Raw genomic sequence first — 13,125 nt, 5'->3', positions numbered from 1 at the left:
TTGCAGGAATGACAATAGATTTACACAGAATTTTCCACTTTTTTTGGCCCAAACCTTTGTAAATAGGAGAGGAAAGGAGAATGTATGATTTCTCTTTAGAGCCAACAGGCCCACAATGACAACAGACCTACAACCTTACTCTCATTTCACCATACTCTAAAGCAGTGGTTTCTAAACTTTTTTTATTGCATATATCTCTCAATAAATAATTTTTGTGTATATTCCCAAATACATGCATGTTTACTTATAAATTATAAATGGATTGTTAAATAACGTTAGGTGTGTTCTAACATATATAGAAAGTAAAAAGGATATTAGTACATATAAAAGATGTAGTATACTTCATCTTCCAAAGCATCACCTTGCACACCCTACTTTTCACACCACTGCTCTAAACAACCACCCAGATGCTGAGCATTCTACAATACTTGCTGAGGCCATACCTACTGCCTTCTCTAGCAACCTCCTTCCAAAGACCATACCTAACTTCCACACAATCATACATTCACAATCCTTCCCTTACGTTTAGAATTTAATTTTAATTTTTTCCTAGTTTAGTGGGTTGAATTTGAATATAGACATTTGGAGATCCAGAAGTTGTAAGCCCTCCTACACCACAGGTGGGTGGGGAAACCGTTCAGTACACAGGTAAGGATGGCCTATTGTAGAGTTAAACATTTTAACAAAATGGGAAGACTTTAGAAGTTAATGTATTGTTAACTTTATCTTTATTTCATGTCCATTATATGTACAGCTGGAGTTCCAAATGAAATTGAATTCAGTTCAGATTCAGAAAACCGAGAAAACATGAATCAATACCACCTCAGCCAAGTAATTCCACTTCTAGGAATCTATCTTAAGGGAATTATCAGAGATGAGGTCAAAGATTCATGTGCAAGGATGTTCATGTTGGAGTTATACAGAGAAAACTGAAATAAATGCCCAACAATAGTAGAAAACAATAATTTTTTTTGTTTTTTTGTGAGGAAGTTTGGCCCTGAGCTAATATCTGTTGCCAATCTTCCTCTTTCTTGTCTTCTTTTACTTGAGGAAGATTGTTGCTGGGCTAACATCTGTGCCAATCTTCCTCTATCTTATGTGGGATGCCGCCACAGCATGGCTTGACAAGTGGTGTTAGGTCCGTGTCTGGGATCTGAACCTGCAAACTCCAGGCCACCAAAGTGGAGTGTGTGAACTTAACCACTACGCCACTGGGCCAGCCCTGAAAACAACTGTTTTAAAAAATTAAATTGTGGAATATTATGTGTAACTATTAAAAGTTATGTTCTCAAGAATGTTTAAAATCATATTGTGAACATTTAAATTTTACTATGTGAACTGAAACATATATAAAGTCCTTATTTTCTTAAATGATATGTATTTGTGTGTGTGTGTATATATATATGAATGAACATATACATATATATGGTAACTGCAGCAAAATATTAATAGCAGTTATATGTAGGTAGTATAATTATGGTATTTTTATTTTCCTCCCCATATTTTTCTATATTTCTCCAATTTCCTGCAATACTATATATCAATTTTATAATCAGGAGGAAAACTTGAAATGTTATTTGAAGAAAACCCTATACACTTAAAAAACCAGTACATTTTCTGTGTTTACAATTAATTCACTGAGCCTGAAAAAGAGATAAATTTTACTTATACAAACATTAGTCTTTTGTGAGTACAGAAGCCATCAGTTTAGATAAACAAACCATTATATTGAGGACCTATGTGGACTAAACTTGCTAGTTACTTAAGCCCATGATTGGGCTCAGGGAAGTAGGTATATTTTAAGTTCAAGGAAAAAAAATCTGCATTTACCAAATGAAACCACCAGGTGCCACTATTGCTTCAGAGAAAGGACAGGAATACCCCCCACGAATTTGTTTTTTATTAAGAATAGATACACGCTTTCCCCCAATCTTGGATGATAATGAAGTCTTCTCAGAAGCATAACAATTATTTCAATAATTTTATGCTGATATTCCAAAAGGTCAATTTGAAAAGATATGAAAGTGTAGTTCTCATCAATTCCTACATATGAGATTGAGAAAAGAGAACACATTGTATCAAGAAATAGATTCAAGCCATAAAAGCTGACTTCATGTTTTGAAATACCCTACTAATAGTAGAATTTTAATGCTGTGTACCACTGTTTCTGTGAGAAAGTCCCTTGCTCATTCCAACTCTGAATGGCAGGGACGCATGTCTCCATCCTGGCTCTGCTACTTTCAAAAGTAAGGTTTTGGCAATTATTTAACTTCTCTGTCTATAAAACAGTATTACCAACCTCACACAGTTGTTTTAAGCGTTGAATAACATCATGTACATAAACAGGGTTGGACAACTTATTACCTCTCTCTGTAGAGATAGGAAGCCCCCAGCTTCCTTGGTTGCTGAGACGACATCTAAATAAGACAGAAAACTCTGCCCTGGTGCTAAAAAGGGTGCTAGGACTTAGTGTCTCAGGACATGGGTCTTACTCTAATTCAGGGTGTGTCATCTATGGGGAGTGGACCATAACAAGTCACTTCAGCCACTGGGCCCTCAGGTTTCTCATCTTTGAAATAGGGGGTTGGGCCAAATGGGTCTCGGGTCCCCTCCAGCCAAGGATTCTATGGTTCTATAAAACTTGTACCACAGAAAGTATTATTCTATTTTTGCATAATATACTTTCCTGACACAACATTTTGCAGGTACTAATGTTGGGGAACAAAGAGTGGTGGCACACATAAGTGCCATGATCTGATCATTCAGCATTTATTGAATTCCTTCCACATACCAAACATAGTGCTAGACTCTGAGGATATAAAAATGAACATGATACCATTTCTTCCTTCATTCAAGGAGTTTTTAGTCAAATGAGAAACAGATACAGATAAATGATTACAATGCAACACAGTGAGACTATGGACTGAGGTACATCTAAGGAGCTTTGGGAATACATGATGAAGTAGACACTTGATCTCCAACATGCTATTGATTAGTCAGTTTTATGGAATTCAGAATAACTCTGAGGGACCTTTCTGATTTGCCTAGAGCTGTTTCCAAGAAGAGGAACTTTCTGGGTCATCTTTCTGTGGCTATATTGACTTTTGCCTCAAGGAGACTTAGGCAAGGTATTTTCTGAAGCACACACTCCTGGGTTTTATAATTTATAAGAAAATGGAAAGTGAATAGCCTGTAGCACAGAAGAAAGAAGACAGATGATTGTTTGGGATAGACTAGGAGATTCTCCTGCCATTTAGCACAGATGTTCACGTTTAATTTCAGTCCCATTATCTTTCTAAATTCCTTCTCCTCCTGAGTGTTTTTCACTGACCCCTTTCTCTTCTCTGCAAAATGCTATGCTCAGCTTTTCCAAATCTTTCTTAAGTGGGTCAGCAGCTCTAAATCTCTACTGCCTCTGTGCTCTGGCCAATATGCCTTTAGTGATCTAAGACTCCCAGACTAGGGCATTATGGGGCTGGAGAAGAAATAGAAGAGCAAATGCCAGCCTCTGCCACCTGGCAATTTCAAAGACTACCAAATCCCCATCTGCTTACCAGACTCTCTGTAGTAAGCTCCGGCAAATCCTGGATGGTACAGCAAGGGTAATCCAGGACTGAGATGCTGCAAGATGCAGAGATAAGGACAGGCTTAAGGTAAATGGCAATGGCAAGAAACGGCTCTATCTGAAAGGGCAGGAGTTATTTCTCTCCAGCAGACCCCATCTATTTCCCAAATTGCTTTAGTGATCTCAGCTGAAACTGAGGGTTCTGCTGCCAGGCAACTCTAGCTCTAATCTCCTCTCCTCATAGTCATGAGAGGAACCAAGAGAGTTCTTTCAGGCTGGCCCCTATCTGACAGATGCAAAAGAGAGCAGAAAGAGCCTCTATTTAGCCACTTTCTCCTCCCTTCTTCAAAGGAATATGTAAACTTGTGTACGTTTTTGTTTCTGCATTTAACTGAATGCTTGTGTGTATGCATGAATATAACTATGTTCCCAGAGATGTTGCCCAAACTTATCCCACTTAATAACAATCTGTAGATGTGAGGATGAAAAAAAAGACCTCTCCTGTGTCTCTTCCCAGATGTTTCTGAAAGCCAGGAGCTCTGGGGAATGATCATAGAAGGCACTCCTAAAGGAAACTTGAAAAAGAGGCAGCTTTCTACAGTAGGGGTTGTCTAGTAGCTCAAGAATGGTAATAGTTGGGGCCGGCCTGGTGGCACAGCAGTTAAGTGTGCACGTTCCGCTTCAGCGGCCTGGAGTTCACCAGTTTGGATCCCGGGTGCAGACATGGCACCACTTGGCAAACCATACTGTGGTAGGCATCCCACATATAAAGTAGAGGAAGATGGGCAGGGATGTTAGCTCAGGGCCAGTCTTCCTCAGCAAAAAGAGGATTGGCAGCGGATGTTAGCTCAGGGCTAATCTTCCTCCAAAAAAAAAAAAAGAATGGTAATAGTGTCTGCACCCAAAACTGACAGTGGAGGACTACAAGGGAGCTGGAGGCTCTGCGGTGAGCCCAGGGAAGCAGGCATGAGTCAATAGGGGAAACAAGGCACCACATGATGACAGGGACACAGTTACTCAAAATGACAACTCTCTCTCTTTCCCCTTCTGCCCTCTTCACTGGTACAATGCAGAATTTAGACTAGCTAATCTCTAATGCTCCTTCTGTTTCCGACACTCCATGAGGTTTTAAACACCAATCTATCTGAACTAGAACAGTTGGAAGCGGATAGAGGATGTTGGCAAAACAGGGGCTATAAAGAGGAGTATGGGATTCCTTGGATCTGTCTCTACATTTTGAAAGTCAAAACTTCTATCCAAGCAAAAGGTTAACAATTTATTTGGCCAGAAATGCTTACCTCTATCCAAGAAACCCACAAAGATAACCTAGAGGAACCAGGGTAGGAGAGGAGAGGGCAGTGGATCTACCTATAATGTTGCTTATCATTTTAATTGACTGCTAGATTCTCCCAGGGTTGCCAATTCTGCACTGCCCCATTAGGATAAACATTCTTGGCTGGCTTATCCACTTATTTACCTACTTCCCACTGACAAAGCCCCATGGCAAAGTAGATGCTGTTGACTAGGAAACGGGGGATGGAAATCAAAGATGGAATCGTTCCAATCTCAGTGAACTTAAATCTAGCCTAAGGGGGCATAAAATAATTTTCTAGAATATTTAAACTGTAAGAGCCATGAGGAAACCAAGCCAAACCGAGCTGTGGGTGCTCCAAGTCCTCAGGGATCATGCAACAGTAAAGCTTACAGGTGGTGTACAAGAGGATCATCTCATCCAGGCCAACCTTAGCAAATGGTGGTCTGGCACTCTTCCAACTCCAAATTGAACCCAATGGACACCTATTGGATTGTATGCCCCCCCCCACCCCCACCCCTCAGGCCCATGGATGCAGAGGGTCTCGGATGCAGCTGGTTTCGGTTACTTATAACAAAGAGGGCTGACTGATGAACACAGGTACCTTCATGAAGCTGGAGCCCTTACCAGCCTGATCTATATTTTCATTTTCCTTGGTAACCCAACTAGCATGTCTAAGTGCCATTTTTAAAGGGCAAAAGTCTCTCTGTAGTTAGGAAAAAAAGCCATTCTCCACTGCTTTCCACAAACCAGAAAAGTATTTAAAGCATTCTCATATATGTTTATCTTAACTGATGTTTACAAAAGCTCTATGATATAATCAGAGGAGGTACTGTTGAGAAACAAAGTGTCTCACTTGAGATTACATAGCTAGGAAATGGCAGATCCAGGTCAGAATCCAGGTCTCATGACTTTAGGTTCCACGTGCGTTTTAAACTACATGTGAGTAGGCTGCCTCTCCATGGTAGAATTTCAGGCAGTACTGACAGACTGCTGAGGCAACATCTCCTAGCCCCTCTCCAGTCACCCCAAGGATCAGATTAGCCTTCTTCTACTTTAGGAACTTTGCCTTTGGTAAAGCACTTCTGGTAAACTCTGATTAGCATGGTTCTAGTTGTCATGGAAGAACCAAACTAAAGAACAAGGATCTACTCCAACCTTTCAAATCCCCAGTTGGCTGGAGGAGTGGAAATCAATTTGTATTCACAGTAGTGGTGATCAGAAAGCAATTCATGTTTTGATCCTGCCTCTGCTGCTTACTTAATGAGTCTCGCTAGTATGTCAATCTTGAGCAAGTCGATTAACCTCTCTGAATCTTTCCTAATTGGTAAAATGAGAATAAAACTATTGTAATACGTCTTTATACCGCTGAGGAGATTAAATGAAATAATGGATGTGAAAGCACTATTTTTTTAAACTACCAATTGATCTATCTAAGTAAGGGTCTATTATTTACCTTCACTTACAAATTCTTTAAACACTTGACAGTTTACAAAGTAGTATAATTAATTGATCCAATTTATGACATACTAAGATTAGGGCTGGACAAGCAGGCTGTTTCATAAAAAACATCTTCTGGATGCTTCTGTCATAGGAAGAAAATGTCATTGTTGCAGTTTCATTTCTTTGAGTCATGACATTTGTCAGTTTTCAAAACTATTAAAATACAAACACCTCTGTGAAGAGGCAAAAACCATATACTCCATCAGCTACCACTTCAAGGAAATTAAATTTAACAGCAACCACTCTAAGATAGCAGGGACTAGGGACACCAGGAGAACTGACAGGCTCAGAGATGATGTAACTTTCTCAACCATCCCAGCTCTTTGAAATAAGCCTGTCCAGAGTCCATACCTGTTTTTGGCAGTGATGTAGGACAAGATATTTTGATTGAAGAACTTCAGGATCAATGGAATGCAGTTGGCAAATACCAAATGTTGTGATACATATTCAAACTAAATTAAAAGATCAAAGCAGAAAGGGCTGTTTATTTGGGGCAGAACAGAACGTATGTGTGAAAAAAAGGGCGGCAAGTACAAATTAATTCCATTCCTAAGACTATCCACTGTCCACTTGTGTTATCAGTCTGGGGAGAATAATCTTCATCAGCCCATCCTACACGGAGGGGGACAATCTGCAGTGTGTGTATGTTGCAGGTGCCTGACCAAAAGCACAAAACATAAACAAACCACAAAGAAAATCCCGTTCCAGATAAATAGAAAAAACTGCTGTGAGATTTGTTCCTAAGCTCAACAGGAAAGGAAGGCTCCCTGAGGGAGCTGTCTTCCATACCAAATCTCTGGCTCATACTGTTTCAACTGAGATTGATATAGAGGAACAGGTGCAGCTTACTCCTGCCAACTGCTGGCATCACTCAGTCAGGATGGACACGGCCACACAGTAACCAAATCAAACACTGAAATGTGGGCTCCAGCATGAGTCTGTCTGGTTCACTGTATTATCCCTCATACTTAGAATATCAGTATTTTAATGAATGAATCAACAGTAGCCCTTCAGTCAACAGACACTGCACTGAGAACAAGTCCAAGATCTCTTTGATGGGCTAAATAACAGAACATAGGGGTTCCATTTTGCTCTCTTCAATCTGGATGGGGTTTGTGTCCAGAAAGACCTAGTGATGAAGTATCATGGAGTTGCATCACCTGAATTTTGCCCATGATACACTGAGGAGACTCAGACACAGTTTGTCTCTAGATTCAGAACCTAGACTCCTGGGGCAGTACAGAAACTGGGTTGAAAAACCAGAAAATTGTGGTGTTTTAAATCCATTAGCTCTTCCTGATCACCAGGAAGTAGCCATGGCAGTGAGCTAAGCTGCACTCTGCCCCTGGGTGTGTGGTTAGGGGTGGGCAGTCAGCTTGTGCTGCCCATTTTCCTCTTCTGCTCAAATATTTTCTCCCTGGCAGCTGACCTAGAGTATTTTCCAAAGCCTCAGAAGGAGGAGCTGATACATATCCACTATCAGATGATGGAAAATGTTTTTCAGTTTGAAATGTGTCTGTATCCTTCTCAGGATTCACTGACACTGACACACACTAGCAAGGCTCATCAAGCCACCCACCTTTCTGGCTGTTGATCCACATACTGCCTACCAAGAGAAGCAAACAGAAACACACATCCACAGCTCTCTGTTCTTTCTACTAGGAATACTATCTCTCACCCACCCCTACTCCTCCCAGCCCTGCTGCTGCTCAGCAAACAGTGGCAGAACTATGAGAGCCCAGGACACCCTAACACACCCAAAGATGTCTTTGCATGAACTACTGTGAAAAAACACCCTGGCTGTATAGTCAAACCTGCCATGGGCACAGACCTTGCAGGGGCCTCCCTGCATTGAGGACCTGCTCTTCTACCAGCAAGCTCGGTTCTGACTTCTTAGGAGGAAAATGGGGCACAGCCTCTGGGCAGGAATGAGAAGCCTCACTCTCCTCCCCATGGTCTCACCACAGAGACCATCTATTCACTGCGCCCCCATCTTCCCCTGTATCTTGGAAATGCCCGCAGCACCAAGACCAAACTGCTTAGCATGGCAAACAATGCCTTCCTGGGAAGCAGGTTCTTTTTTTTTTTTCTATAAATAAAGTTTTATTGGCACCTAGCCACACTCATTCATTTCCATGTCACCTGTGGCTGCTTCCAGGACACAAGGGCAGAGGTGAGTAGTAGAGGCCACATGGCCCTCAAAGCCTGCAATGTTTACTGCTTGGCCCTTTACAGAAAAAGTCTGCCGACCTCTCTTGTAGACCATGATGAAGCATTTGGATTTTGTTCTCATCCCAAAGAGTGTGGCACAGAAACTAGTTTACCTGGCATACGAATTAATAGATTGGTGGTATCCAGTAACTGGCAGAGTGACAGCCAGTATCTCTATATATATGGGGCACTTTTCTAAATCTGTAAACTTCTTTAATCTTCTCAACAACCCCATTCATTATTATTATTCCCAATTTACAAAACAGGAAGATGAGTTAGAAAGATTCAACAATTTGTCCAAAGTTACGTGGCTAGTAAGTGTTAGAGCTGAGATTCCAGCTATGTCAGTCTGGTTTCAGAGCCTGGACTAATGGTTTAAAATACTTTTTTTCTTTTTTTTTTTAGTAGTGAACACGTGCAACTTTATTAATAGGATCAGTTGTTTATCATTGGAGTTTCCTAGGAAGGAACACCCCCTCCTCCAATCCATTGTCACCTACAAACAGACTTAAATTTATACATGGTCTCCAGAAGGCTTCTGGGCTGGGAAGCAGGTTCTTAACCTTTCTTAGCCTCAGTTTCCTCAGCTACACAACAGGGATAAAATAAGACCTACCTTGTAGGGTTGAGAGAATTAAATGAGATCCCACATGAACTTAACAGAGTGCCAGGCACATTATAAGTACCCAATAATTGTGTGCTATCATATGTATTATGATCTGCCCCCTGCTGTCCTCTTCAGCTTCATGTATCACCAGACCTCTCCATCTCCCCTGACCTCAGGCAGAACTCCAGCAACATTTAATTTGTTTCCAAAGGTACTTTGCTCTCTCCCCTCGGGACTTTCACAAATTAGCCTTTCTGCTTGAAATGCTTCCTGTCTTTCTTCCCTGATAACTCCCATCTCCTGGCTAACATCTGTTTCTTTAGGACTCAGGTTAGAAGGCACCTCTTCTCCACCTCAGGTTGGATTAGGTGTTTCCACAGCAGTCAATGCTTACCTTTATCACAGCACTTATCACTCCATAATTGGCTATTTATATATCCACATCCTTTACAAGACTTCAAAGCCCTTAAGAGCCAGAATCGTGCCTTACTCAGAATTATATCTCAAATGTTAGAAAAGTGCCTCACATATAGAAAAGTATGCTCAACAGTTTTTTCTCCCTTTTTTATGGAACGCTTGAATCCTGTCTTCCATTGCTTCAAATCAGGTTAGGCATATTCCCAAGAAGCTAGGGATTCCTACCCAGAACCCTCGAACAGTGTTAAAAGGACAAGACTTCTGTACCTTTCTAGGACAGTTCCCCACATCCCACTGCATACCTCACCCGTGAGCAATAGGTATCTGGATTCCCTGAGTGAGACAAAGAAAGGGCTAAAAGATGCTCAGCTGGACTACAAAGGCCCTTGTATCCTTCCTTTGGGAGACAGGGCCTGGAGAACACCTGAGATCTGTGGAGAAGCACACTAGCAGCTCACCTGGTAGATATGGTTTAGTTTGAAGTGTTTGAGGAGGAGCAGGAGCAGGGCAGAGATACTCTTTACGATGATCTCCTTGTGCCTGTTCACATCGATGCCCAGCTTCATGCTCTGAAGTACAGTGATACTACAATGGGGAGAGGAGGAGTCAGTACAGAGGGTGGCCTTCGAGAGAGGCTTACAAGGACCCAAGTATTTGGGTCAGATACAGTATACACAAGAGAGCCAGAACTTGGGAAATTTGAACTTCTGTGTTAGGAAAACCTCCGGAGTTCCCACTTACGAGCCCGTCTGGAGAAAAGCTCCTCTGATCTCTTTGTTTCTCCCTCTCCTTTGGCAAGCTCATCCCTTGGCAATGTCAACCCACATACCTGTGCAGCCAGTCACTGGTACTAATGTTGCCCTCCAGACCCTGAATTCAGAGCTAAAAAGAGCATAGCAGAGAGCACTGCAGTGGAAAGGGGCTACTAGAGGGGGAGGGGCGATCTCTTTGGAGACAATCCCCGTAAGTGTTAACAAGGTGGGGTGGGCACTAGAGAGACCCTGCAGACAAGACAGCTAACATTCAGCACTCACGGCATCTCCTCAGGCAGGACATCTGCCAGGATATTGATAGAGTCTGTCTTAGCCTTGGAGGTGGGGGCTGCAGCCAGCAGAATCTTAAGCAGAGCAATCTAGGAAGTAGAAAATGAGGAAATCCATCCCTGTCCACCCCATTCAACAAGGCTATTCTCCCATACTTCAACAGCCCTATGAGAAGTGTTTTAAAGCCTTCCTCTAAGTTCTTACCTCAATGACCTGTGAGGCTAAGGAGTCAGAAGGAGCTTATAGACTGTCCTGTCTCAAGACTGCTCCTTCCAAGGAGGAAGATGGAAGGAGCAAAGCAAGAGGGACAATGCCTAGAAATAAGGTGGGAGGTATAAGCAAGATCTCACTTCCCCCACCCTTTTCCTTCCTCTAACCCTAATCATCAGCATCCTCACCATTCTCAGCCTGAGGCTATTTAGGACCACAGCAGACCTCAGAGTGACTAGGGTTTTACGTAGGAGGAGGGTCCCCAATACATCCTACATGTACCCCACCTTATTCTCCACCCTTCCCAAAGAAGGACTTGGGAGTACAGCCAAGTCCTCCTTCCTCTCAGAGGAGCCCTGAGGAAAGCTCAGAATTCTAATGTGTTAGAGAATGCCTTGCCTTAGGGGCTAAAGCTCAGAAATCAAGCTCAAATGATAGAAAGCTCAGCTTGAAATGGCTCTCAGCTGTCTGTTCCTTGCAGCAGAGAAGGGCAGCTCTGGCTCGGCTGTCTTCTTACCATGTATTGGGGGAGGCTATACAGCATGCCCTGGTAGAGGATTTCACATGGTGTCTCTGGTACCATCTCTTCCCCCTATGGCAGGAAACACACAGTTTGCCCAGGCCATTTTCCAGTTGACCAAAGGCTACGTTTTCTTGGTTGTCTAGGGTGGCAGTGAAAAGAGCAGGGAGCTGGTAGTCAGATCTAGGTTCCTATCCTAGCTGTGCTAATGACTCATTGTATGACCTTGGGTGAGTTATTTTCCCTCTCTGGGTCCTAGTTTCCTCTTCTATAGGATCAGTGGGCTGGTCTGGATGACCTTTGAGGGCTCTTCCAGCCCTGACAACCTATGACTTTAGTTTTCCTATTATCTGGAATCAATCCAGAAATCTTCTTGCCATGTCACATGCTGAATCAGGAGTCAGAACTCCCATGTAGAGGTTGGCTCAGACCACGAACACAGAGGGGTGTAAATCAGGCTGCAAGTATGCCTCAGACACTGGAACAGATGCCTCACACAAAGGCACTTCCCATGGTGTCAATCTGAGGCCATCTGAGAACTCTGGAATGCTCTGAAGCCAGGAAAGAGAGGTAGGTAACTCAATAGAGAGAATTAATAAGGGAGTTGGATAATCTATGGCCTGAGACAGGAAGGAGTATTAGAAAGGAAGGTTTTAGGTGAAAACTATTTTCCTTCCTTCTCTATGAACACCTACAACATCCCTTCCTCCTTTCTGACCAGACTCCTCATGTACAACTCTCTTTCTCATTTTGATGACTCTATCTAAGTCTTTTATCAGAGTGGGGAGACATGGGCCTCCGGTGCTCAAGAGCCTGCTCAGGCCACAGTCATCTTTGGCCAATGCAGTCCTTCCTCTCCCAAGGTCCCTCTGTTCTAGGGCAAGGGTCACTGCCATGAGACCCTAAGGCAAGGAAGAGTAACCAGGTCCCTTCCATCCCTCACAACTCACCTGCTGCTTAAATGGACACAAGTCTTAAATGGGCATCTAATAAACCCTGGCAATCCTGCATGTTTGCCTTTTTGCTCTCCAGAAGGCCTATTTCATACCTTCTCCTCTCTCCTTAAACCAATCACCTCAACAGCTGCTGACCCAGCCTCACACTTCTTGGAGAAAACAGAAACAATCAGATAAGGCATAGCCTCATCTTCTCAACACCAATTCTAGCAGAGTCTCTACCTTCCTTCTTGACATGAAGGATGAACGGCCTGTGCTCTTATCAAGGCCAACCCTTCATTCGTGCATGGGATCTCACACTCTTCTACTTTATCAAATGCATCAGTTCTGTAATTATCTTCTCTCCTCTGGATCATCTTTTAGGACATAAACATTCTCTGATATCTCCTAGATAAAACACTTTCCCTTGACCTTACATCCTCCTTCAGCTACCATCCCATTTCTATCCTTTTCACAATAAAACTTCCATGGTGTCTATGTTGACTGTCTACCTCCTTTCCTTACTTTCCTTTTTCAACACATTCCAACTAGGCTTCTAGCCCCACTACTTCATTTAAGGTTGTTCTTAGCAAGGTCACTAGTTATTTTCATGTTGCCAAATCCAATGGGCACCTCCAATATCATCGTGCTCCATTTATCAGCAGCATTTGACATAGCTGATCACTCCCTTCTTGAAAGAATTTCTTTTCTTAGCTTTTACATATCACAATCTCCTGGATTTCCTCCTACGTTACTGAGAGTTTTTCTTACTCTTCTTTTCTCGCTCCTTTCCTAACTCATC

The 13,125-nt window shown here is 42.5% G+C and overlaps 1 protein-coding gene across 2 annotated transcripts in view; it reads right to left on the bottom strand.

Annotated features, from left to right (window-relative positions):
- Positions 1–13,125, bottom strand: part of STRIP2 (striatin interacting protein 2) — a 43,660-nt gene that overhangs the window by 10,844 nt on the left and 19,691 nt on the right. For both annotated transcript variants that reach the window (XM_070513279.1, XM_014854350.3), the window contains 5 exons: positions 11,386–11,460; positions 10,650–10,747; positions 10,074–10,200; positions 6,732–6,832; positions 3,555–3,621 (listed from right to left, as the gene is read on the bottom strand). In XM_070513279.1, the coding sequence (XP_070369380.1) occupies positions 3,555–3,621; positions 6,732–6,832; positions 10,074–10,200; positions 10,650–10,747; positions 11,386–11,460 (468 nt within the window). The remainder of the gene's footprint in view (positions 1–3,554; positions 3,622–6,731; positions 6,833–10,073; positions 10,201–10,649; positions 10,748–11,385; positions 11,461–13,125) is intronic.

The sequence above is a fragment of the Equus asinus genome, chromosome 1, assembly GCF_041296235.1.
Source record: "Equus asinus isolate D_3611 breed Donkey chromosome 1, EquAss-T2T_v2, whole genome shotgun sequence".
Classification (NCBI taxonomy): Eukaryota; Metazoa; Chordata; class Mammalia; order Perissodactyla; family Equidae; genus Equus; species Equus asinus.
This window is presented reverse-complemented; position numbering and strand designations above follow the sequence as displayed.